Source organism: Podarcis gaigeae (assembly GCF_964106915.1).
Source record: "Podarcis gaigeae genome assembly, chromosome: 2".
In the NCBI taxonomy this organism is placed as follows: Eukaryota; Metazoa; Chordata; class Lepidosauria; order Squamata; family Lacertidae; genus Podarcis; species Podarcis gaigeae.
The window spans coordinates 71,320,988-71,346,432 of NC_139679.1; the positions used below are offsets into that span (position 1 = coordinate 71,320,988).

General features: G+C 41.5%; 4 protein-coding genes and 1 long non-coding RNA gene across 9 annotated transcripts in view; 2 read left to right on the top strand and 3 right to left on the bottom strand.

Annotated features, from left to right (window-relative positions):
* Positions 1–2,204, bottom strand: part of FANCD2 (FA complementation group D2) — a 37,643-nt gene extending 35,439 nt beyond the window's left edge. For 2 of the 3 annotated variants that reach the window (XM_083726499.1, XM_083726498.1), the window contains exons 1-2: positions 1,851–2,178; positions 948–1,044 (exon numbers count right to left, since the gene is read on the bottom strand). In XM_083726499.1, coding sequence (XP_083582625.1) covers positions 948–1,014 — 67 coding nt within the window. In that variant the 5' untranslated portion in view covers positions 1,015–1,044; positions 1,851–2,178. Of the gene's footprint in view, positions 1–947; positions 1,045–1,850 lie in introns of all 3 variants that reach the window. The other variant, XM_083726497.1, reaches the window with a different exon arrangement.
* A 19-nt stretch (positions 2,205–2,223) lies between these two features.
* EMC3 (ER membrane protein complex subunit 3) lies at positions 2,224–10,926 on the top strand. The gene is made up of 10 exons (XM_083726663.1): positions 2,224–2,345; positions 3,155–3,351; positions 4,508–4,565; positions 5,481–5,574; positions 6,837–6,941; positions 7,173–7,254; positions 7,380–7,459; positions 7,815–7,897; positions 8,898–9,913; positions 10,054–10,926. Exons 2-9 carry the CDS (start codon positions 3,197–3,199, stop codon positions 9,024–9,026), a joined length of 786 nt encoding a protein of 261 aa, XP_083582789.1. The 5' UTR covers positions 2,224–2,345; positions 3,155–3,196; the 3' UTR covers positions 9,027–9,913; positions 10,054–10,926.
* Positions 10,927–11,403: 477 nt separating this feature from the next.
* Positions 11,404–15,016, bottom strand: LOC310838841 (uncharacterized protein C3orf62). 2 transcript variants are annotated; one of them, XM_083726664.1, is made up of 4 exons: positions 14,646–15,016; positions 13,235–13,664; positions 12,703–12,794; positions 11,404–11,772 (listed from the first exon to the last, which is right to left on the bottom strand). In XM_083726664.1, the coding sequence occupies exons 2-4, from the start codon at positions 13,657–13,659 to the stop codon at positions 11,522–11,524; spliced, it is 768 nt and encodes a 255-aa protein (XP_083582790.1). In that variant the 5' UTR covers positions 13,660–13,664; positions 14,646–15,016; the 3' UTR covers positions 11,404–11,521. The 2 variants fall into 2 exon arrangements, with proteins under 2 accessions (XP_083582790.1, XP_083582791.1); XM_083726665.1 differs by lacking the exon at positions 14,646–15,016 and adding an exon at positions 14,439–14,633.
* Positions 15,017–16,732: 1,716 nt separating this feature from the next.
* The window catches only part of USP4 (ubiquitin specific peptidase 4), a 41,722-nt gene continuing 33,009 nt past the window's right edge, over positions 16,733–25,445 (bottom strand). For both annotated transcript variants that reach the window (XM_083726523.1, XM_083726522.1), the window contains 5 exons: positions 25,306–25,421; positions 22,498–22,647; positions 21,098–21,201; positions 19,807–19,895; positions 16,733–18,912 (listed from right to left, as the gene is read on the bottom strand). In XM_083726523.1, the coding sequence (XP_083582649.1) occupies positions 18,793–18,912; positions 19,807–19,895; positions 21,098–21,201; positions 22,498–22,647; positions 25,306–25,421 (579 nt within the window). In that variant the 3' untranslated portion in view covers positions 16,733–18,792. The remainder of the gene's footprint in view (positions 18,913–19,806; positions 19,896–21,097; positions 21,202–22,497; positions 22,648–25,305; positions 25,422–25,445) is intronic.
* Positions 16,746–20,393, top strand: LOC310838886. Its single transcript, XR_014561208.1, has 2 exons — positions 16,746–19,173; positions 19,373–20,393. It is a non-coding gene; the product is annotated as an uncharacterized lncRNA (long non-coding RNA).

Sequence of the window (25,445 nt, forward strand, 5' to 3'; positions counted from 1 at the left end):
GCCACAAACTCGGAAGTGAGTGTTCTGGTTTGCGAACGTTCTTTGGAACCCGAACGTCTGACGTGACTTCCGCAGCTTCTGATTGGCTGCAGGAGCTTCACCTTGGTTTGCAGACATTATGGAAGTTGAACGGACTTCCGGAATGGATTCCATTCAACTTCCGAGGTACCACTGTATTCAGTGCTCATAACCATGGAGAAAAACGTATTCCAGGGCTGGGGGAAAGACACCACTGAGATCAGCTCTATGAATACTTTTGTTGTTGCATTGGGCATTACTAAAAAGGAAGGCATGTTCTCTGCCTAATAACAACAACAACAATAATAATTTTTTATTTATAGTCCACCCATCTGCCTGGGTTTCCCCGGCCACTCTGGGCAGCTCCCAACAGATTAAAAACATGATAAAACATAAAACATTAAAATCTTCCCTAAACAGGGCTGCCTTCAGAAAGTCAGATAGTTGTTTATTTCCCTGACCTCTAGTGTGAGGGTGTTCCACAGGGCGGGTGCCACTACTGAGAAGGCTCTCTACCTAGCTCCCTGTAACATCACTTCTTGTAAAAACAAAAAAAAATCCTTCCAGTAGCACCTTAAAGACCAACTAAGTCAGTTCTTGGTATGAGCTTTCGTGTGCATGCACACTTCTTCAGATACGAAGAAGAATCTGAAGTATCTGAAGAAGAATACGAAGATACGAAGAAGAATCTGAAGTATCTGAAGAAGTGTGCATGCACACGAAAGCTCATACCAAGAACTGACTTAGTTGGTCTTTAAGGTGCTACCGGAAGGAATTTTTTTTGTTTTGACTATGGCAGACCAACACGGCTACCTATCTGTAACCATCACTTCTTGTAGTGAGGGAACCGCTAGAAGGCTGAAGGATGGGGGTAGAGACACTTCAGGTATACTGGGCCAGATAACAGGAAAGATTCTTGCTTTACATACTTGGTAACTTTTCCATCAGATTTTCTCCTTCCACATCAGATTTGGACAATTTCCTTTTTAGAGCCATGACAGCAGGCACTAAGGTAGTCCGTTTCAACTGTGGGGTGGCGAAAGGGAAACAATTAGAAGCTGACTGAACGAGATATGTTTTGTTATAAAATGGTGCACAAAAGAGAATTTATGATGATACAACTCTGTTCTTGAAATGGCAGTATGACCTGTTTGAAATATACCTTATTTACAATAACAAGTATCTGTGAATGGCAAAAGGGCCTACTACAATAATCTGCTGAAGTAAGCCATTTACTGCAGTGAACCAATCCATATTGACAAGAGGTAACAAATATTAGATCAGTAGTTTACTTATTTTAGACATATGTGCAATTGGATACATTTTCATGAACACATTGGACGCAAGATCACAATTAGTGTACACGTTGCATTTATTACACTTTATTTTTAATTCTGGATTTTTAAACTCTCCTATCTGTGTGAGACAAAAAGCAGTCCTGGTCACAAATCCTCCTCCTTCCCCAGTTTTCTTCAATACCCAACAGGTAATTTGGGAAAGAAGATGAGGCTATATGCATTAAATCCTGCTATTTCCACAACAAGAATGGTGGGAAAGCTCCACTATCTGTAATCCTGCTGCTGTGTTTACAGCTCGGATCCTGATTTCCCCTCCCCTCCTTCAGGCCACAGAAATGCTTCCAATGCAGTGGAGGCTATCATTAACAGGCAGGGGAGAAGTGATTTTTGGCAGCGCCACCTCCTATGATGCTTCAGTGGGTTCTTGAGCCCTATATAATTCTGCATCCCTACCCACTTTGACAACTGGTTGAGAGTCCAGCCCAATAAGGCCAACAGGGACAGGACTCGAACCTGCGCTGTCCGTTAACCTACCTGAGCAACCGCGGAAGCGCTGTTGAAGGCCAGCGGAGGCCAAGGGATAACCACCCAACCTGCCTTTCAGAAGCTGGTGGGGGACAATCTCCTGCGCACTGACTCATTCAGAAGTACAACCCCTCGCCCGCTTCGTGGCTGTTCAGCTGGAGCCCTGCCCGAGTCCCACTCCTCCTGAATTCCCGGGACGGCGGGGTCTTAGTCGCAGTGAAGCGGCAGCGCTTAAGCAGAAGGCGCCCCTCACGCGGCGCTGAGAGGCAAATGGAACTTAGCCTCCCTTCCCCGCCGAGGCGCAGTTGAAACGGCGCGCGCGCTCCCTCAGTCACCCTTCGCTCCCCTTTCAAAGGTTCCCGCCAAGCGCCGGCTCAGGACGCGTCGCAGTGACGTCAGCGAACGCGCGACGCCTCTCCCTACCGGGCGCCGCGAAAGCGAGTCAGGCGTCGCTCCCGGAAGGGTGAAGCGAGGGAGGGAGACCGAGCTGCCGCCGCCGGAGAGGTAAGGAGCCGGTGGGTGCGCGGCGGGGGTCGCGGTGCAGGTGCGGCTGAGGGGCGGGGGGCTACGCGGCGTCTGCTTTCCTCTTCCCGGGGTGGGCCGGCTGCGGCTGTGGCCGCTGAGGGGTCGTCTCCCCACCTGTGGTGAATTTGTTGGGGTTTTTTTTAAAGAGGTTTTTTAAGAGGCTTGAGCCTCGACCCTGCGACTTAATTCCAGGTGCGTGGAATCCGGCTGTGATCCCTTCTCCGAAAGGGCAAGGCCGTGTATGTGCGCATGTATTTACATTTGCTGGTTTCCGTTGACCTAGTGCTAATAGGTGAATAAATTTTTTTAAGGAGTTTGCCGTTTTCTAGAGGGTTTGTCTCTATTTCGTCGGTCCCAGGATTGCTCTCTGTCATTAGAAACTGGCCGCGGAGCTCTCCTTCACACGGAGTGCTGCCTGCTTTTAATGGCATTTCGGTTTCCTTCCTGCCTTGTCTCTTAGGCCTCTGCCTGTACCAGATACGCGAGTGGCAAATTATTCAGCCTCTCTGTGCTTCCCTGAGGACAAATGGGGATTAATGGCCAGAGCTTCCATTTCTGCCCAGTGTCTTGCTGTGGCTGCCTTGTAACTTAAAAAGAATTCCCCACCTGCATAAGAAACTCCTGGGTGTAAGGAAAAACTGCTGTGGTAGAATTAGAAAAGCCACTGTGCTCTGGGGAACTTAGGCAGCCTTCAAAATAAATAAAACTTGGCTAGCAACACGCTAACTGGCTCAACATTTTGGGAAAGTTGAAATTTCTAATTGACTTCTTGTGCTTTGTTCCCCTAGATACTGAAGGTTGAAGTGCATGACCAGAACTGAATTTAAAAAATGAGTGAGCCGGAGCTGTTGTTGGACTCTAATATTCGATTATGGGTGGTGCTCCCAATCGTCTTCATAACCTTCTTTGTGGGGATGATTCGTCACTATGTATCCATCCTTCTCCAAAGTGACAAAAAACTCACCCAGGAGCAAGTATCTGACAGGTAAAAGATGCCTGCAACTGAAAAGTGGGCATCGTCACTTATATCAAACTATAGAGATTGATAATACTTTATGGTAGCACATAGGCTTACTGAACTGCAGTAGGTGGGTTATATCTTGCTGTGTACGTATTTGGGAATACTTCTAAACCCGGCTTTGTGGCTGGAAATCCAGGTGGCAGGTAGGTTTGGGGTGTTTTCGGAAAAAGAGACTTGGTCTTTGTATATTTGCAAAGAAGAATGCACAAGATATACTAGAAAAAGCAGAGCCTAGCTCCTGGATCCTGTCAGCTGGGCTGAATAAAATCCCCAGGATTATCATACTTAATCTTAAAAATGGTGAAAATTCAAAACAAACTGTTATTTGTAATATTTGTAATATTTTGAATGTTTTTGCTTTTTAGATTTTGATTTCTCTCTTTAGTCTTTATATGGACTTTTTCCAGCTTTTCTTCTATAAATATGTATAACTTTCTTCAGATTGTTTCTAGTCACATAGATGATAGCAAGGGATTAGTGGTGATGGTGGAAGGGGATAAGAAAACAGTTATTAAAAATCGCAAGGCTAATCTGATTGAAAATATCTGTGCTTTTCATGTAGATTTTGTCATGTTCTATGACTGTTCACTTCTTTATGGTTTTAAAATATGGAGATAATATAGGGAAATGTATGTACACTATAATGTTTCCCCACAGCAAATGCATGGATTGAATATTTGTATTTTTCTACCCTGATTTCTCGTTAAAAGGGGGGGGGTCTCCACAATGGCTGTCTGGTCAATAACTGCTTGTACACTTCAGATATTTATGAGCAGCCCTGTGTTTTCTTCGTGGAGCATTTTTGTGTTTCAAAAAAGAAGTATATGAAGCAGCTCTCTGTGGCAAGGAATGAAACTGTTGCCCTTATTGGATTAATATCTAGTATTGGTTCCCAAATCATTTCTTGCTGTTCTTGAAATCTTGCTCAACACATGTTTTTAAACTATGAAAGATGATAGATTTTTATATGAAACTGTGTGAATATTGATAACTTGTTGGGAGGCTCAGTTGTATTTTGCATCAGTGTCACATGCAGTGTTCGTGCAGGAATATTTTTCTGTCTTCCTCCTTATTCTCTTCTTCTATTTCATATGTATGATAATGGCTTTCTTTCTTTCAGTCAAGTTCTGATTCGAAGCAGAGTTCTCAGAGAAAATGGAAAGTACATTCCAAAGCAGGTACGTTTCCATTTGTGTCAGAATTTAAAAACTAGAGGAAGGGGAAACCTTAATTGTTCCAAGATTTGGAATGTAGTCTTAATAAAGATCTAAAATGCACATTGTAAGCACATTTGTGGAGTAGACCCAGTCATTTTTATTACTATTAATATGCAGCAATATACAGCCAAGACAGTGGGGTATTCCATCATTCTAATTTGCTGTCATGTTGCAAAATTGGATCTATTACTATTTTAAAATATATTTACTAAGATCAGCATGCTTAGACCAGATTAAACTGTTAATTGCAGCAGTTAAAATGTTAATGGTTAGAATGAATCTGGGACATCCTGTCAATCCAAGGGGGGAAATCCCTATCAAATTAAAGTGGCTCATAACAGACACAAGCTAGCAGACTTCAAAGCTTGCATGGTTCCCTGATAATCCAACCTCATACATTGTCTAAATGTGTCTTTTGGAGACCTACTTTGTTTCTACCTCGCATACTTTGTTTTAAGTTTTTTTAATGCACTAAAAAAATAATATGAGCAGCATATGGCTTTCAGTATAATTTTGTCTTTGCATCTTATCAACATTATGGGTATACTAGACGGAGGAAATTATTTGTATTGCCACTGATCTTTTGGGAAATGTGTAACATGATTACCTGTAAAAATGTTTGGCTACATCTCTGTTTATATCACAAGTGCCTAAACTATGTCACAGGCAAAGATACTTGAAAAAATTAAAGGAGGCTATGCATTGCCACAGTTTCCATTGAAACCTGGAAATATTTGGAAAAGCAGGGTAGGTCGTTTGCAGGGTAAATGTCTATCATCCTTATTGCAAGCTCTTCTACAGAGAAATAACCTGTGCTTAATTTTGAAGCCTTGCGTCCACTTCTTTCATCATTAGAACTTGTTTTTCTTTTTTCAGTCCTTTCTGACACGGAAGTATTACTTCAATAATCCAGATGATGGGTTCTTTAAGAAAACTAAAAGGAAGGTAGTGCCACCTTCCCCAATGACAGGTAAGTAAGAAGGCTTCCTAAGAGTTTGTTATATTCTAAAACATGAGCAATAGAGTAGTAATCAGTGTTTGAAACTCCCATTGTTCCAGGCGCATTTTGCGACAGGGAATTTGATTAGCATGAGCAGCTTCTGAGCTCTGGGTGCAGTACTGCACCTAAGATTTCAGATTAAAACTGCAGAATGGAAGAGGAGGAGGACCTTTTTCTGCCTCCCCACTTCCAGCTACTCCCTGAAGAGACCCTCTTAAGAGTATTAGGGGGGTTGGGCAGGGGAAGAATTAGACCATGTGAAAAATGAACATAATATTTTAACTGCAGTTCATTCATTTTCAGCTTTGTATTACCGTATTTTTTGCTCTATAGGGCGCACTGGACTATAGGGAGCACCTAGTTTTTTTGGGGGGGAAATAAAGAAAAAAAATTATTTCCTCCCCCCCCCCCAGCCCCAAAGAGCAAAGAAGCCAAGACAGCCAGCGGGATCCATCCCACTGGCTGTCTTGGCTTCCTCTTTAGCCACACAGAACCTCTCCAGCTGGGAGAGGCTGCGTGCAGCTTTGGCAGAAGCCAAGACAGCGAGCGGGATGGATCCTGCTCGCTGTCTTGGCTTCCTTTTTAGCCGTGGGGCAGGGGAAGCAACCTCGCCTTCGCTCCCGGAGCTTGCTGCTATCCGCAAGCCTTCAGAGCCCGGCGGGAACTCCCGGCAGGCTCCAAAGGCTTGTGGATAGCTGCCCAAGCCCGGGGTGCACAGCGCTGCGCTCCCCGGGATTCGGGCTGCTTCCTGCTATCCACAAGCCTTCGGAGCTTGGATAGCTTCCTGCGGATAGCTTCCTGAAGCCTGCATTCACTCCAAAGGATGCACACACATTTCCCCTTCACTTTTGGAGGGGGAAAAGTGTGTCCTATAGAGCGAAAAATACAGTATTTGTATTACTGTTATAAAAAGGCGTGCCTAGGTTTAAGGTGCCATTTAGCTCCTAGCTTTCATATCACAGTTTCTAACTCTGGTAGTAATAGGAACATCTGATTTGCCTTTGTGCTTAGCAACAGCCACTAATTCTAAAGTCTACCTGGTTTTCTCATAAAATAGCCCAGATATACTTAAAGTCAAATTAAATAGCAAATTAAGGACTAAATCAGGGTGATCTCTTCAATCATGCTAAGGAGGTTTCCTTTGTTTTTAAAGTAGTATACCCAAACTTCAGAAATCCATGGGTGTGTAGGCTGTCAATTGTGTGGTCACTTTAACTGCATTTGCTTTGCAGATCCTACTATGCTGACAGATATGATGAAAGGGAATGTAACAAATGTACTTCCTATGATTCTTATTGGAGGCTGGATCAACATGACCTTCTCTGGTTTTGTCACAAGTAAGTGTCTGTTTAGGAATCTAAACTTGTGTGGCCTGGAGGCTTGATGCTTCTAAAATCCCAAATTTAATCAGCGTTTTCATTAGCTGAGTGTTTGTGTTCCCTGTTACAGGTTTTAAGCTCCTTGTGAGACAAATTTCCCTTCAGTTATATTCCCCTGCAAAGCACTGTGTTTTATGGTGCTTTGTAATAATCATAATTGTTTCTGACCATATTTATATTTTTTTACAGCAAAAGTCCCCTTTCCTTTGACGCTTCGTTTTAAACCAATGCTACAGCAGGGTATTGAGTTGCTTACTTTGGATGCATCCTGGTAAGAATCCTTCACTGTGCTTCAAACAATCTTTGTCTATCTAAAGCTGTGAAAGTTACAGCAGTGTTGGGAATTGGGCATTTGTGCATTTGTTTAAATGACACTCAGTTTCTTTGGTTTGTTAGGGTTAGCTCTGCTTCTTGGTATTTTCTGAATGTGTTTGGACTTCGAAGCATTTATACCCTCATTCTTGGTCAAGATAATGGTAAGAAACTGCTATTTATGTAAAAGTAAGAGTGATTCTTGATTTAATAAATGTATCAAACTATGCTTAAATGTTTCTTAGGAATTTTGACCTAGTTACTAATATTAGTAAATTGTAAGAATTTCCAGCAATAATAGACAAAAATCTTGTCTTCAGCTTATTAAGGCTGAAGAAAGTTAAGCATACCTGACTGAGACTTCGTACCTTTTTCGGCCTAACTTGTACAATACAAGGGAGATATTTTGCTGTCTACCTCAGCACAGCACTATAATGCTCACATTCTTAATTTTCCCCAGCTTTGATGGTCTTGCTACTGTTATATAGAGTCACACGAGTCACTCTTTCATATTTACAGCTGCCGATCAGTCCAGAGTAATGCAGGAGCAGATGACAGGGGCGGCAATGGCCATGCCTGCAGATACTAATAAAGCATTCAAGGTATGAGGCTTCTGTTCCAATTGCTGAAACGAGCTGCTCAAGTTTCATGTAGCCTTTCTTCTATTCCTTGAATGTACAGAAAAAATACCTCAAAGGATTAAAACCTGCAAAAAATGATGGTCTTAAATATCTGTTTATTGAATGTATGCTAAATAAATTTTGTAGCTTATAGGAGTGTGATTGGAAACCCCTATTCTATTGTAATCTTTTCATGCCGCTTTAGGGTAGCTAAAACTTCCATTCATCAGGAAACACTAGCTGAAAAGATCAGTAATGGTGGAGAAGCTTAGCCAAAAGAAGTGCCCATTATTACCAGTGCATAGACAGGGGGTATGGGTGGGGTCCTTGGAAGACAAAATGGTAAAGTAAGAGTGTCCAGGGGGTAGAAAGTTTGAAAACCTATGCATTAATATATACTGTATTCTAGTTGATGACCTGTATGGAGAAGATACTTAACATTGTATACAAAGTGGAAATATGCTGAACAGAAACTTGTTTTACGGTACTAATTGCAAGAAATAAGAAACAGGTTTCAAATCCCAAAAGTAGCTTCATGCATTCTGAGCTGTTCTTCTGTCTGCAAGTTGTGCAGTAAAATAAAAGTTTAATCTCCAGAAAACAGCCCACTTGTCAAATGCTAGGCACTAGCAGCCATGTACACACAAACCAAAAATGCCCAATGATCTCCGTTTAGTATTGCAGGCAGTTGTTAGCTGTGAGGACCTGCCCCCTCCCCCAAACATACCTGCTTGTATGTTCAATAGCCTTGCTGCTTCCTTGTACACATTATGATTCTTCTTTGCAACTTCCTACTATTTAATCACTCTGCACACATACAGTTCAGTCACAAACTTCAGTGTCTTTGTTCAAGATTCAGAGTATAAAGCAGCATGAATAAATTAAGGCAGAATTGTTGAGCAAAGGCTTTCTTCCAAGATAGAAAGTAGGTGGTTGGTGCACTTCTATTGGCTGCATCAATGTTTTTTCTTTATCACTACAGACAGAATGGGAGGCTCTAGAACTGACTGACCATCAGTGGGCCCTAGAGGATGTTGAAGAGGAACTCATGGCTAAAGACCTCCGCTTTGAAGGCATGTTTAAGGAAGAGCTGCAGACGTCCATGTTCTGAGTTGCTTCATATGGTTGGCATTAAGTCAGTTTGTGTTTATTTATCTATAATGTACTCTTACTGGTGGCCAGAATAAAGATGGTCAGAACTTATGTGAGTTATATATCTGCAGGACAGAGTCTTGCTTCTGAGGTCTCTGATGCCTTTTGAGTCACATGGAGCTCTGATTTGGCAGCTGCTAATAGTCATGTCAGAAGGCAAACTACCAAACTTGTAGTGATTGACCAAACTTACTGGAAGAAACATTTATATTTCAGGAAAACTTGAAATTAAGTGTGGGTCCCTGAAAATTTTAAATGTACCTGCTACTCTAGAGGCATACTAAGCCTAAGTCAGAATCCATAATGATTAAAATATTGGTATAAGATTTAACCCTTGAAGGATCTCTCATTGCCAGGGCTGCCTTGCTGCATATGCAGCATAACTGCCAATACTCAAAGACTTGAATTTAGATGAGAGAAGCATCCAAAGATGATTCTCCTTACTGTTGCCATTCAGTGGTCCACAGACTGAGGTACTCCTCTGTCTACTGGGAGGCTGGTTCTTTTGAGGAGAAAGGCTTGATTAGGGACTGGACTAGAAGCGACCTGTTGTCTCTAGAGCCACTCTTTCTCCTGCCCCCTAAGTGCATGGTCAGAGGTTTAGGGTCTGCTGGAGCAGTAACTAAACACTGACTTTGGTATTGAAAAAGGACCATTGGTACACTTTGACTTTAGATGGCACCAGCACTGAATCTATTTGTGAGTAGACTTCTTTCATTTTAAGAATTTGATTTAAATGTTTTTAAGACACGATCTAGAACCAAGGAAAATCCCTTTTTTATTAAGATACTGGTTTGTCTTTGGAAGACAAGCTTTGAGCTTTTGCTCTTATTGTCCATTAGGGCAGTGTTTCCCAACCTTGTGCCTCCAGATGTTTTTGGCCTACAACTCCCATCATCCCTAGCTAGCAAGACCAGTGGTCAGGGATGATGGGAGTTGTAGGCCAAAAACATCTGGAGGCACAAGGTTGGGAAACACTGCATTAGGGAACAAGCATCTGAAGTCTCCCAATATGTATGACCTAAGGTACTTGGTGAATTATAGTTCAGTGCTTCTTGGGGGCTCGTTTGTATAATCAGAAGACAATGCACATTCCTCAGATTCATAATAACAGAAGTAGGTTGATTGGATAAAATGTTCTTTAATGACTGTGGGTCAGTTGGCATACTGTGACAGTCGAGAAAAGGCTACTGATGCCATAGTCTGAAGTTGGTCAGAATGTAAGCATTTGATTATCCTTTTGGAATAACACGTGGCCTTGGCTTATGTTTTTATGCCTGAGAAAAATGAAGGGAGCTCTTCACTGTATTTGTGTCTTTAAGAAACAAGATAATGTGTCAATGAAATGGACTTCTGGTTCAGCTCTGGTCGCACAGTAGCTAGTACTGTAAGGGAAAGTATTACCTCCCTCCTGGAGCAGCTGTATCTGCCTGTGTCAGTGAGGCTCTGAAATATATCCTGTTGCCCATTTCTGCCTATGTACAGCTCTCCCTTACTGTAGCAGTATATTTATGTTTAGAGTAAGTTATAAAGTGTTCATTAGTGAAATTCAGAAGCTTTTACTTTGTTCTCTGATTCTAAAGACACATCTCTCCATCCAACTGTAGGCTTATGTGAAAACTGCTTTTAATATGATAAAATCCATTCTAAGCAGTGACCTAATTTGACTCCAGCATCAATAATGCTTTACTAAAAAGCATTGCCCCCCTACAACTGAAATGGTTAAAGCTACCTATACACAATAACTTGAAAAGCAAAAGAAGATTTATCACTAGTGTATGTTTGGGGTACTGGGAGATGGGTACAGCTGCTTGTTATCTCCATGTTTATAGCAAATAAACTCTTAGACTGCTCTTCAACCTTGATGGTGTACATATTCCCTGCCCCCTTTTGTGGCAAATTGTAAATCTGCTCTTGAGGGGAATGTGAAGAGGTTTCTGTACTATAGCAGATGCTGAATGTTTTAAGGTACATGGAATAACTTTAAATGTTCACTTTGTAGTTACTTATTTCTAAAATCACTTTCACAATATCTCATCCTGTCCTTGCAAGCATTTTCTCTTGAATAGCTTTACAAAATGAGGCAGCTAAAAGCTTGAAGAACTTTAAGGCAGTTTTGCCATAATGTAGATAGTTGGATTTGTACCATCCCATTGCTTGACAAATGTAGTAGGAAACCATAACTATATAATCAGTTACCCTTTGTCACGCACATTGCGGATAAGTTGTTCCTCAAAAGACAGGAAGACAATATCTTAAGGGTAGTATCTTCTGATCCAGGCCTAGATAATGTACAGTGTGCATTAGCCTGTGGGGAAAACACTATAACGTCACACTATTGTAAATCACTTTAATAGTGCATCTGGCAACAGAAAGGATTATTTGCCTAAGTTTCCATGGTTCAGAAGCATTAATTATCAAATCTTAAATAGCTCACACCTCACACCAGCCTTTCTACTGCAGCTGCTGCAAGGTGGAGCTGTTTGGTTTGTAATCCTCTTCCATATCCAGCAGTGTCTCAATAATTGCTTCATCCTCTAAGGTATGCTCCAGGACCTTTCTGAAACCGATCTGCGCACTCGGATCCAAGGCTGAGGCCTCATCTAGAGGAAACAGTTCACTTGAGAGCCTAGACATCTGCTGAAGTTCATTCTCAAAGTCAGTTTTCCTGTGCATCCTCTCTGATGGCCAAATAGCTGGGTTATCTTCAGTGTAAAAACAAGAATGCAACTTATCAGTCCTGCCCCTAAATATCTGCACAAGTTGATGAATGGCTGTTACATAGAGGGATTTTCAGCATAAACACTCCTGCTAAGCTTCCATTGGCCAACATGTAAAGTAAGTGCAAGTACTAGGCTTTTTCCCCCCCTAAAGAGGAACCCAACCCACTGCTTTTAGCATTCTAATATCAATTACTCAAATACCTCCCTTCCAGCTTTGGGGTAAAGTATCTTCATGTTTGTTAATAGGTGATGGCTTGAAAGCAAGTGTGTAGCAATGGATGTGAAGGATTCTAAATTATGAACGCTAATTGGGCCACAGTGGTCTAAAGAAGGGATGATTCACCTATGAGTGCCCTTCTCTTCTCTCTCTCTCCTCACCCCCATTCAATTCTTCCTGCATGTAGAGTACTTCTCAGAAGGCTTGTGCAAGTTCAGGATGCAAATGGTCTCCCACTCGCCTGATAAATTACCTGGTGAGTGGGAAAGAAGCGGCATTGCCATTGTGATGGAAGGATCAGAGTACAGAGCCTCCATCTCCCTATTCACCAGATCAATCATTGGGTCCAAAAGGTTAGCCATCCTGGTCTAAAGTATTCCTCCCTAGCCATATGTAACTGTTTCCAAGTCAGAAAGTCTTATTTCAAGGATATGCATGCTAACCTTTTCTGCCGTTCAAGCCCTTGGCTTTATGCTGAAATTATTTGCCATGGTACACCCTGTAATAATGCATTCACTCTAGCAGCTATTGGTTAAAAACTTGATTAAAACTTGTTCATGTAATGGAGAAATAACTAAAGATACCGCACCAGGTTACACGGTCTATTACAGAATCTGCAGGTATGCAACTCAATTGCTCTTTACAGTGCCAGTTTTAAAAAGCCATGTCTGGTAAGCAGGGCAGACAACACTTACCACTCATATTGGCAAGATCTTTCGGGCTCTGTGGAGGAACATCAGTGGCACTTATACTTCCTTCTGACTTCACAGGCCTTTCATCAGGTTTGCTAAACACCACAGAAACACGTTATGGAGACATTGTTCAGTTAAACATTCTCTAAAGTGTATGATCTCTACCAAAATTTTACATTAGTCTATCTTAGCTTTTTGAATCATGGTTTAGAACTTTCCTCTATGTTGAGAAATAAATGTGCTTGCACCAGCAATAACAAAACAATTACTAGAGGTGGTCTAAAATTGAACCATGAGGAGCACCCTAACACTGTGCTTTACCATTCCACAGAGTAAGGCAGTGGGATTTGAGCATCTCTGAAAGGTGGCAAATTGTTAATAAATAAATAAATAAATAAATGTATTTCTCATGTGACAACATATTTTGAGCCAGCTCTTTGGACCAGTCTGAAAGCCACATCAACAGCCATCCGAATAGAAGCTCAGTGCTTTTCATCCTAAGACAAAAATTAAGCCTGTGACAAGCAGAGCATACCTTAGATGTCCTTTCCTCCATCTCTCACTGTCTTCTGGGCTGATGAAAAACTGCCGGTCAGCCATGAAGATGGGAGGATGTAGCCATGTGTTTTCCTTGCTTGTCAAGGGTTCCCGTTTTGTACATGGAATGTTGGAAGCGGTAGTCACTGGAATTAAGTTTGGCCTGAAGAGGGGATTCTCCTTTTCAGGAGTGGAAGAGACTGGTAAAGATGACTGGGGGCAATACACAGTTGAAAGAGTAAGTTCTCCCTTCTGACTAAAGAGATCTGCATTTAGGGGTGAAGAGGGCTGTGCTGTCTGCAAGTCAAAGTTCTGATCAGTGGTGGAATCTGGGGAGGGGGGGAAAGGAACCAAGAGGTCTTCCACTGCTCTGTCAATAGCTGCAGTTAGCTCCTTACGGCATCTGTTCAGCTTTTCTGACATCTCACCTGAAAGGAAGAAGTATCACGTTGTCCAGGAGTTTGGTTATATAAGAAAATAAAAAGTTGGGAGGGTGCGTACAGATTGAAATCAATACTAAGTTGCCAATTCATTCAGTTATAGTGCAGTCAGCTAATCCTAGCATTTCCTTTTCTCAATATACTATGTCCTTGACACAGATGGATTACTGAATGTTAATGCAACATTAAAAACAAAAAGGATTAAAAAATCAGATGCGATTTTTCAAATACTTCACACATAGGCCATGATTTTTACATGAGTGCTGAAGTACACTTTAGATTGTTTTATTCAGGGCTCCTTATAATCCATTGTAGTTTGATATTTGCATAGCATACAATACTTCCTGCTAGACTTTCTTCAGGAAGACATGTCTTCAAAACCTTATTCAGCTGTTAAACTTGTCAGGTGAATTTGAGACCAGCCTAATCTACGTTACAAGGCTGTAAGGATAAGGAGGACCCTTATACCCCAGCTCGATCACCAATACCTGTCCCCCAAGTTGGTGAGGCACATTTGACATCAGCACAAAACTGATCCTTCAGTGTTACTGACCTCCTGTGGAATGAACGTCCAATAGAGATTTAGCAGGCACCTGCAATATTAACCTTCAAACTCTTGCTCGAAAACTTATTCAAAACTCATCAGGCTTGTGTCAATTAAGGTGTGTGTGTCAGTTTTACTAGACACTTGCTCTAGTAAAACCCAGCCATAGAAATCCCGTTATATTCTCCCAATATATCCAGAAAGCCACTACAGCTTACCTGGTTCTTTACTTGCAGTCAACAACCTTTCACTTCATCTATTAACAAGGTATAAGAATGGACCATTTTTTCTACTCTTGTGACTACTGAGTGGTTAATAAGTGCTAACGAGTAATTTAACACGCTTTCATAGTTTGAATAAATGCCCCTTGTAAATTGAACGTGGAGCAATCCATCCTACACACAAATCAACTCTGAATTGTTCACCTGTTGTGATGGTTTACCAAGTCGTCCCAATATCAAGACAAGTGCAGGATAGAAGATTGATTGCTTAAGCACTTTTGAGTAACATGGGGATGATCAACAACTGGATCTGGATACTTCTAGTAAACAGTCTGTTGCCTCCCCCCTCTACTGAAGGTTTTCAACTGTCACGGAACCTTTCCCCTCTGCTAGAACTTTCTCTCAAGATTGTACTTAGTGCCTTTTGCCCAACAGCATAAGACAGACCATTTCAAAAGCAACTTTGAGTAAAATCATCTCTCTGCCACATAACCTTCTTGGTGCCAACTGATGTTTCCCATCTAGCATTTTTTACCTAGTACTTGTCACATAACCCAGGGCTGTGGTCGTCTAGAGCAGTGTTTCCCAACCTTGTGCCTCCAGCTGTTTTTGAACTACAACTCCCATCATCCCTGACTAGCAAGACCAGTGGCAAGGGATAATGGGAATTGTAGTCCAAAAACAGCTGGAGGCACAAGGTTGGGAAACACTGCTCTAGAGGGTACTGGGCTCCATCTCGCATTAGCCCCAGCTAGCCAATGATCAGCAATTATGGGAACTGTAATCCAGCAACCTCTGGATGACCACAGGCTCCTCACCCCAAAACAGGCAATCAATGATAAGAATAATGAATTTTATTATTTATACCCATCTTACTGGGTTTCCCCAGCTACTCTGGCCATCTGACAGCATATATATAACATAGTAAAATATCAAACATTAGAAACTTCCCTATGTCTAAAAGTTATGTAGTTCTTTCTCTCTTTGGCACCTTTCTGTCACCTCTGCCTTGTCCTTGGCACTGCTCCATAGCTGATCCAATGTAGGACTTAATACTATACTAGGATTCACTCAAGAACCCCCACATTTTAACATGGATTGGCAAAGAAGGAAATCAGCTATTCAACTTTCTTCCAACTGTCCTTTTGGTGCTTTAACAGTAATTTTAATTCTTTCCATACTCTGATCACATAGCTGGAGAAGTTAACAAAGAAAACTAGTTCCATTTTAGAAATCAAAATGACAAAAATAATGTTTTTACATGAGATGCACCTCTAATCTATTTTATAATCTTGCCTACATAGTCAAAAATATTTTAGGCGTAGCCAGCACAATGGTATCAGGTGTAAATTATAGTTTGTATTACTGTAAATATATTCTGGTCTTTCCATTACATTGGTACCTCTGGTTAAGAACTTAATTCGTTCCAGAGGTTCGTTCTTAACCTGAAACTGTTCTTAACCTGAAGCACCACTTTAGCTAATGGGGCCTCCCGCTGCCATCGCACGATTTCTGTTCTCATCCTGAAGCAAAGTTCTTAACCCAAGGTACTATTTCTGGGTTAGCGGAGTCTGTAACGTGAAGCACCTGCAACCTGAGGTACCACTGTACTTACCCCACCTTTTATGCTTTATAATAATAAAAGCTTCTTAAGTTAGTGTCATCAAATACATTGCTTACACTTTAGTTATTCAGATCTACTTTTTACAATGGGAATCAGAGATAAAGCTATTTCCTCCCAAGCCAAATAGGAAATTAATGTCCCAGCAAATGGAAATCCTTGCTCTGATGGGATGTGCTAGTTGAATACCTTACAGGTAAAAGCTGGCCCAGAGTTTTCAGAAGCAATTTCAAAATAAAGCTAATTTTGATCAAATTTATTTGTACTAGGTACCACTGTGCTCTCGCAACCTTGTATATAGTGCTGGTTTGCAATGACTTTATTTCCTTGGGAGGGGGTGGGAGAGAGGAGAGAGAGATATATATTTACAGACAGAGATGATATTTTTTGGAATTATGCATTCATCAACATGCATATCCTGGGCACATTTATCTACATGTACCATGATTTTTAAAACACAAGTCACTTGGAATCCTTTGGGTAACAAATGAGTAACAAATCTAAATAATCAATAATAAAATTGCAGAGCACACACTTCTGCAGAAAATAAAGTTCCTATAACATTTGCAGTGTTTCATACAGACTACCAATTAAAAACTAGAGATACAGGTTTGAGTATCTATTTCAAATCCCCATCCACCATACAGAAAAAACAAAGTTCACACTCAAGTGCAATCCACTCCTTTTTAATTTTTTTTCCTTTTATACAGTAAAGCCAGTCACTTACAAAGTGCTAGTCTAAAAACAGATTTTGACACTATACAGAATGTACACACCAGCTAGGATCCAGCCTGGTCAGAGGCAAATCCAGGTTCCTAATACCATCTTTACAGCATTTAGAAGAAATTTAGTTCAGGAGCCCAAAAATCACCCAAACACAAATGTGCACACTATCTGACCATACAGAGCAGTGAAAAGATTGCTGCAACAGTATGGAACAGAAATACATATGGTTACATTAAATTGCTCTTTGCTTTTAAATATCTGTTTCCTTATCTGTCCAAATGTTACATTCCAAAGTAAATATAACCCAGAAAAACAGGAAAAAACAAAACAGTGCAATGCTACAGTTTGAACTTAGCCTTTAAATAATTCCAGCCCTAACCCCACCCACCAACCCAAGTGTGCAGGAAAATAATATCCAGTTGAGACAAGACCTCAAATCAATTAAAGAACCTGGAAGCATTAGCAACTGAACCAAACAACTCAAATTTCAGTGTTTAAAAGGACTATCCTGGAGAACGCAATAGTAATCACTGGAGGATAGTGAGCAAAATGCAGCTGACAGCAATGAAGACTCTTCTGCTCTGTAAGTTAAAAAGAACACAATCACTTTTAATCAGTTCTGTTAAAATGATGTGGCCTGACGATGCCACTGGCTACCACTTGCCTGATGTCATGCTGATAAAGATCAGCACAGAAGCAGTCTGGGAGAGGAATATTTCTTAGTTTGCTGAAGGGAATCCGTGGGAATGTGTTCAGAGCACAAAAGTGAAACACCTTTACACAGGTGCCAAGGTAGTTTCAAAGCCATGACACTAAATGGGAAATGCCTTAAGGTGTCATAGCAGTGTGCACGGGAATTCCACGGCATTACCTGAAAGCTCCTTTCCTAGAAGGTTCTTGTCTATCATCCTCCGTGGAGGAGGAGGCTGTGGGTAGGAAGAAGTCAAACAACATTTACTCTTGCCATCTCTCAGCCAATGAGAAAAAAATACTAAGGAGGTATGAGGATAGCAGAAGATTACAAAAAGAGAAATGAAATGGCTAGAAAGAAAAATAGTGTGTCTGAGACCACCCAAAAGGACATATGCCACTGGACACTGATTCCTATGCAGCCTTCAAGAGATGGACTCTGAACTTTTCATGGTGTGGCTGAAAGTGCAGAGAAATAGAAGACAATTGACAGCGGAATTTCAAAAACTACCAGGGAAAGTTATTTTAGCTCCCCAATGAGACACTTGAATAAAGAAGCCTTGTGATTGCACAATATGTAAGTTACCAACTAGATCAGGAAGAAACTCAGAGCATATAAGTCTTCATGTGAGTTGGTGTGAAGAATAGGCCCCATGAACACTGCTGCTGGAAAGGCTGGGGGTGGGGGAGAGTTAATCTTTGGGACGGATCCTAAATAATTGTTTTATTAGCACGCAGCAAGAAAATGTGGGGATTGTGACTCCTGTATGGGACACAATGAGCCAGAACAAATATGCAATTTTCTCTTTTTATTAAAAGCACACACAAGCTCACCATGCCATGTCAGCAAGGGACTGACAGGAACATAGTGCCAAAATGTGCTGTGCAAGATTGGAAGTTGTGCCAAATGTTCACTTCTCTTTTACTCTGGAAACACAAGCACTCAGCAATCTTCTGCAATGCATAGAGCTCAAACCAGAGTTCTACTTACAGTCAAATGTTGTTTCCTCTTGCAACACAGCCCCACTTTCATGCATTGCTCCAGTCATACAGCATAGCTCCTGCTTCCACACAGTTTCTGCCAGACTACACAGTCAGATTTAGATAACACTTTATTGAATAACTATTTGTTTAAAAGCTCTTTGGCTATGATATACCCAAGTCCTTGACATCTTATTGCTTCCCTATGCTATCCACAGTTACTGCTCATTGAGTCCTTCTGTACTGAAACTCCTGTTTGATTCTTACAAAAATCAGTTCTTGGATGCCTTTTAAAATTAGCAATATGACTTGTTTAAACCCCACCACATAGGTTCAGTTGGTATCCATGCCATCACATTCCTCAGATTTCAGCTCAGTGCTTATGCAAGGAGCGGGGTTTCCCTTGAGCATGCCATCTCTACGTTGGTAGAAGAGGACATATGCCGCTTTTGTCTGCAAGGCAAGGTGAAAAATAATGGGATTAAATTGGTCTTCAAGCCTGCATGCAAGAGAAGTCCCAGTACCAATACCCTGTTCTCTAGTAGCTCTGTAGATCTAGAGCAGCCTCCCACAACTTGGTGCACTCTGCATGTTTTGGACTACAACTCTCTATCATCACTGTAGTGCCACATCTGGAGGGACCTATGTTCGCTACCTGTGTTTGATAGAAATAGATAATCCAGCATTCATTCCTGAAAGTGATTTAGGCAAACAGTGTCAAGAAAAAACAAAAAAAATTCCTTCCAGTAGCACCTTAAAGACCAACTAAGTTAGTTCTTGGTATGAGCTTTTCGTGTGCATGCACACGAAAGCTCATACCAAGAACTGACTTAGTTGGTCTTTAAGGTGCTACTGGAAGGAATTTTTTTTGTTTTGACTATGGCAGACCAACACGGCTACCTATCTGTAACAGTGTCAAGAAAGTCTGACCAAGTCAAACAGAGCTGCACTCAGCTCCATCTTCCTTATGAGTTTCCAGGTGTATGCCTCAATTCTTTTTAGGAAACATTCTGCATGTCCATTCCTACCTCGCAACTGTGCCGATTTAGCAGCTGCATAAACATTGTTAGAGAGTATTCGGGGGGGGGGGGGGAGCTGAATCTCAGATTTCATGCCCTTTTTTAAAAAAAGGGTTTTTAAACACACTGCTTACACAGCAGCCAGGCACACTGAAAAGTGAAGTGCCAATGAAATCCCTGTCAACCAGCATCTTAATGTATAGAACTATGCAGCGATGAAAATGTGTATTGTTGGTCTGAGCCTCAATTTAAGTACTGAGCAATGCCCCTGTAATTCTAAAAGTTACAGAGTACATCAAGGTATATTCAGTTGACTTCAAATACATACCACTATTTGATCTTCGGATGCTGGAGACACACTGCTGTCATCAAAGTAGTACCATTTGCCATTCACTTTATTCTTAGCATATGCAGTATCTACCAGGGAAGCAGACGAGACATAATGGACTTGTTTAGAGGTACAGAGTGAGATTTACAAGAGCTGATAGCTCACACTTCCATTTAACAGTAGCTTTTTTTTGGTTAAACTCAGTAATCAAAGGCCACTTTGTGCCTAGCTGACAATGGCCAAAAGGAGCATGAATAAATCATGAAGAGCCATTAATAGTTTGAGATTAGAAAAACATTCTGATTTGCTATCTGTGTCAAATATGTGGCAAACCTTGAACAGTTTAATCAGATGTAACTTGTAGATTCTCTTTTACAACTTAATTGAATGGTTTTATGTTTTGCACAGGTATTTTTGGTGCAACAGGAGCAACTACAAAGATGCTAGTCCCAATCCTCCAGTGGTACAAATGTGATGGAGGTTCAGTGGGACAGAGGAAGAAAGCCTTGATTTGAAGCAGAGCAAAGGCTATTGGTTTAAGAAGGCATTTACTCTAGTTATAATAAAAGAGAAAATTACTGAGAAGGTCCAATGAGCATTTGTGTGGTACACACGCAGCTCACAAGTTGTTGTTTTTTAAGCCCCACCTCCAAAATGCACACTCATAGGGAATGGTGACTGCCTTTACATAATCAGGGATGCACAGGCATTGTTCAAAAGTCAAGACCACATTTGAAGAGTTTCTCTTAGTCCTTTTACGAGGCAGAGTGGGGAATAGAAGGAGCTTGATAAACCAGCCCCAAGTCAAACCCTTCTTCAAAGAGCCAACTTCTCACCTGATGGAGCAGAGATCAACCCATTGTTCTGGACCAGTGGATGTCAACCAGTAGGAATAAGCAACAAATAGCTTGTACTAGGAAACACATTTATATTAGGCCCTATGTACTTTGGCATTACATTAGTGGGCTGAAATCTGGATCACCCCTGCTCCTGTTTTGTGAAACCAGAGTTTAAATTTGTACAGTATTTCAACAAGTTGCAGTTCCATCCACCAGAGCATCTTATCTGAAGGAGCAACTGCATTTTGCTACCCACAGAGTACTCAATTCAGTTTTAAAATACTACTTTAGTCCATACCCAGTAAGCCTGACTAACACCTGGGGTGGGGGGTGGGGAGCCTGCGCTGAAATCTGTCAGGTCTTCCACTAAGTTCCTTTTATCTTGCATATTATCTAATGGGAACATTTTGAAATTCTGCAGTTACACATCCACAAAGAACATAATTACTCACAGTGGCCAACACCCATGCCTCCATAGTGATTGGAAACAGCAATGAGGTCATACGCATATGGGCTTGCTGCTGGGTCACAAACGAACTCAGACATGTTCAAATCCCTACAAGAAAGAGTCACAAGGGAAAGGTCAGCCAGCAACAAGTGCAAGGTGATACTGAAACCTCAAGACAAATAAAAAGACTTCCATGAGTGCTGTAAGCACCCAACACTTCTTTTTTAAATATCCCAATATTTAGCGTCAGTAACTGACTTCACTGCCACTGCTAACTCCTAGCAGGAAAGCCAGTTCACAATATCAACCTCAATAACCACACAGTGCTCCCCCAATGTCCCTGCAGATGCAGGAACAGGCATTTCCACAATACACCACAAATGTAGTAGCATTTTTTTCAGTTGCAGCCAATGCTGGGCGATTTCCATGATTGCAACATCTATGGATATTGGAAAGCCTGGTTTGCATGAGGCACTGTACAAATGCATTCTCAAAGTGCATCGAGACAAAACTGACTGTGTGACCTAACCTCAAGTAACTTTTGGGAGAGGTGCTCAAATATGGTAGCTTAGCAGTTGTTGTTCGGAGTTGGACTTATCATATATTCCAGTGCTACAGAATTACAGAGAAAATATTAGACCTCAATACCCTCCAGTGAACAGAAACAACAGGCGTAAGATCAGGGCCAGGCACTTATGACTTTCTATTCTGCCTCTACTATACCCCACATCCAAATCAAGTCCTGGATGCATATACAGTGGTACCTTGGTTCTCGAACGTAATCTGTTCCAGAAGTCCGTTCGAGTTCCGAAACGTTCAAAAACTGAAAGCGGAAGCCTCAGTACAGAAAACTCAAAATGGAAGCCACGTTTCCTGTTTGACTTCCAAGGCGTGTTCTAAAACTGTGGCATTTACTTCCAGGTTTTTGGTGCTCAAGTTCTGAAACGTTCAACTACGTTCAAAAACCGAGGTACCAATGTATATGTCAAGGCTCTGACTGTGCTGCAGACTTAGGGAGAAATTCTGCATCACACTACGATAGTTCCATTAATGCAAGCATTTCCTCTCCTCCTCTCCTACTACACTGTCCTAGGGAACCACTCAGAGCTGGTGGAAGGCATGCGGGCGGGGGGGGGGGGGAGTGGGAAAGCCCCATTCTGTTGGCTCCTGCTAGTGCAACTATTTAGCTCTTAACCTCTAGTGCACTATGTTGTTGTAAAATATTAATTGACCACTGAAGTGCATGGTAGAAAACTGTGACAGACATACTTCTGGCTCCTCACATTTTGAAGGCTAAAATCCAGCCTGTGTACCAAGGTTCTAGTTCCCAGCTGAGTTCTCAGTGAACCCAAATTATTTGTATTTCTTTTTTGCTCTGACCACCAATGCAACCAAAAATCCTACCTGATAGGGAATTCAACCACAGTGTCAAGCTTATCCCTCCAGTATCTGTTATATGAGAAGCGTTTTAAATGTACTACTAAAATACGTGGAAGTGACCAGAGATCAAATTTCTTAGTGGCTTGTTGATGTTTCTTGCAATTGGGACAGTACCTGAAAGAACACCAAAGAGAAAGGTAAACAAAAATAATAATTATTATTATTCCTCCTTTCTAATCTTTGAAAACATTTACATTTGTATATATTTAATAAAAAACCTTAGGAACAAAAAATGAGTAATACTGAGGAGACACAGAAACCATGCCCTGAATAAGGACCAGGCTGGAAAACTGGATGTAACATCACATTCTGTTCTGGCATAGCAGCAAGACAGCAATTAGGAAAAGCTTGAGCTACCTTCCTGTCAAGGCCAGCAAATTGGATGTCCTGGAGGTTCTTTTAAACTGACAGATGGATTCTCAAGGAGCCCCCAACTAGACTGCACTGTGAAAATGCTGTGCCACTTTTTGCCTCCAATTTGTCTTCCAGTGGGTATGAGGCATCTAATCATAAGCCTGCATTTTTATCAAAGCTTATATGTTTGATCAGGGCTTGTATTTTAAAATGAGCTTAAAAATTTTCAAATGTTTCATGCCAGGCAGAAGTCCAGCTGCCTAAGAACCTTGGCAATGTTTTTCCTCCTAGACAAGGGGGGCCCCTGATTTATAGCAGAAAACAATTCTCAAAGTCGTAAAAAGGGAATTACAGGCTGAGAGCAGGACACTGACCTTGCATGTTACAGAGTACAATTAAGCTGTAAGAGTGGTCAAAATTAAGAGTGGGTAAATAGTAAAATAACACCATGTGCCTCCCATTAAACTTGAGCCATATTTTCCTAAGGTTAAAAGGTCAAGAGCAGTGAAAAAGGCAACTGGCTTGGCTGGAGAAGATAGGTTTCTTCCTATCTTATTTTGAGGCTGGAAACTGTTCCTTCCTTTTTTTACTTTGAGAAGATTTCTTTTCCTTTTAAAAGGTTATTTATGTATTAAATATATTGGCTTAAATGTAATTATGCAAAGGATTTAAGAAATGCTAGATTCTTATTTCATATAGTTGTAAGAGTTGTAACTATCCTGAAATTAAGTCAGCCACCAGCCCAGCCCCCCTGCCAAGCAGGAAACATCATTAGATATATGGTTGTCAGGCCTTTTGTTTAGAGACCTCCAAATGAAGGAGATCTTTCAATGATGATGTGAACTCAAGATCCTTGAAGATAAAAAGTTAAGATTAACCATCTGTTTTGGAAGGCAATAGGGCAAGGAGGGCAAGAGGTGAGCTGGTAATTAAGGTTCCTTGTTGAGACACATGTAAGATATATTACTACTTATTTGTCATTTATAGATATAAGAATATATAGCTTTTTGTGTCCCATAAAAGGGCGAAAGGAAATGGGTGTATTTTTTGTGATTGGTTCTAGCAAACAGCCAATAGGAATTTCAACCAGGCTGATTGGACAGAGGCAGCCATAGGAGGAGCAAGGGGGCTGGATTAAGGAAACATAAGTGCTGGCCAGAATGGCAGGAGGCCAGGCCAGAGCTTGGTAACCATATACCACTGTGCCTCTCATTTATTTGTCTGACAAATAAATTACTATTTTAATTTCTCTATTGCTGCGTTGAATATTTCATTCCAGCTAAGCGTTAACCACAAGCAGGGTGCTACAGGTAGTCTGATCCACCAGTATACCAGAGTGTTGCTTCATGTTAAGTCCAGCATTTCAGTTCAGTCACAGGCCAGGATAGCAAGTTGGAATGTTTTGCAAAGCCCACATCCAGAGATGGGGAGGAACAGAAGAGATTTGTGCTGAAGTCTACAGATGTATGTGTGCTGAGACAAAGTTATCAATGTCCAAAGATAGAAGGGGTAGCCTTTGTGGCTGGCCTACACAAGTTTCCCAGCAGTACATTAGTTCTGTAGAAATAGCAGCTGCCTGTATAAACCTGTAAGATCACTTACATCATCTGGGGAAATTTTACTTATGACACTGTAGCCTACAGATAATCACAGGGTGATTACCTGAAACAGGTATTTTTGCCCAGACTTTCCTTAGTCCATAGGTTTGGACCCTATTATTGCTATTAATGCAACTGTACATAATCATGTAAGCCTTCCTTTTGACAGCATGTTATAATTCTTATATGCATGTAGTAAAGGTAAAGGTAAAGGTAAAGGTACCCCTGCCCGTACGGGCCAGTCTTGACAGACTCTGGGGTTGTGCGCCCATCTCACTTAAGAGGCCAGGGGCCAGCGCTGTCCGGAGACACTTCCGGGTCACGTGGCCAGCGTGACATCGCTGCTCTGGCGAGCCAGAGCCGCACACAGAAACGCCGTTTACCTTCCCGCTGGTAAGCGGTCCCTATTTATCTACTTGCACCCGGAGGTGCTTTCGAACTGCTAGGTTGGCAGGCGCTGGGACCGAGCAGCGGGAGCGCACCCTGCCGCAGGGATTCGAACCGCCGACCTTTCAATCGGCAAGTCCTAGGCGCTGAGGCTTTAACCCACAGCGCCACCTGCGTCCCTTATATGCATGTAGTACAAAGAAGTTAATATTTTCCAGGATGGGTCAAGCGCTGTTCTTACCACATGTGAAAAAAGCGCTGTTCTTTAACCATGTGAAATCAAGCCACGTCAAAAGTGACTAAATGAAATCAGTCTGAGCTACCTTTTCTACATGACCTACAGGGCAAAATGCATAGATAATATCCATGCTTTAGTCAGTTGCTAAACACAGTCCAGAGATGTTATTGCTATGAGAAAACACAGCAAACCTACCATGGATCATGTTCACCAAGTGTTTCCATAGTAGTGAACAGTTCTATGCAATCTTTCAGAGCTACGGTAGTTTTCTTCTTCTGTGGCTGAAACATACTGTTGTGTTTTTCAAATGCCTACCAAAAAAGAAATATACATTA

Excerpts from the sequence above, each read along its gene's own strand:
- EMC3 (XM_083726663.1), top strand. The coding sequence starts at position 3,197 with ATGAGTGAGCCGGAGCTGTTGTTGGACTCTAATATTCGATTATGGGTG. Across the intron at positions 7,255-7,379 it reads CTTACTTTGGATGCATCCTG|GGTTAGCTCTGCTTCTTGGT; the intron begins GTAAGAATCCTT and ends TTGGTTTGTTAG. Across the intron at positions 7,898-8,897 it reads ATACTAATAAAGCATTCAAG|ACAGAATGGGAGGCTCTAGA; the intron begins GTATGAGGCTTC and ends TTATCACTACAG.
- LOC310838841 (XM_083726664.1), bottom strand. The coding sequence starts at position 13,659 with ATGTCAGAAAAGCTGAACAGATGCCGTAAGGAGCTAACTGCAGCTATT. Across the intron at positions 12,795-13,234 it reads TGGAGGAAAGGACATCTAAG|CAAACCTGATGAAAGGCCTG; the intron begins GTATGCTCTGCT and ends TGTGGTGTTTAG. Across the intron at positions 11,773-12,702 it reads AGATCTTGCCAATATGAGTG|ATAACCCAGCTATTTGGCCA; the intron begins GTAAGTGTTGTC and ends TTTACACTGAAG.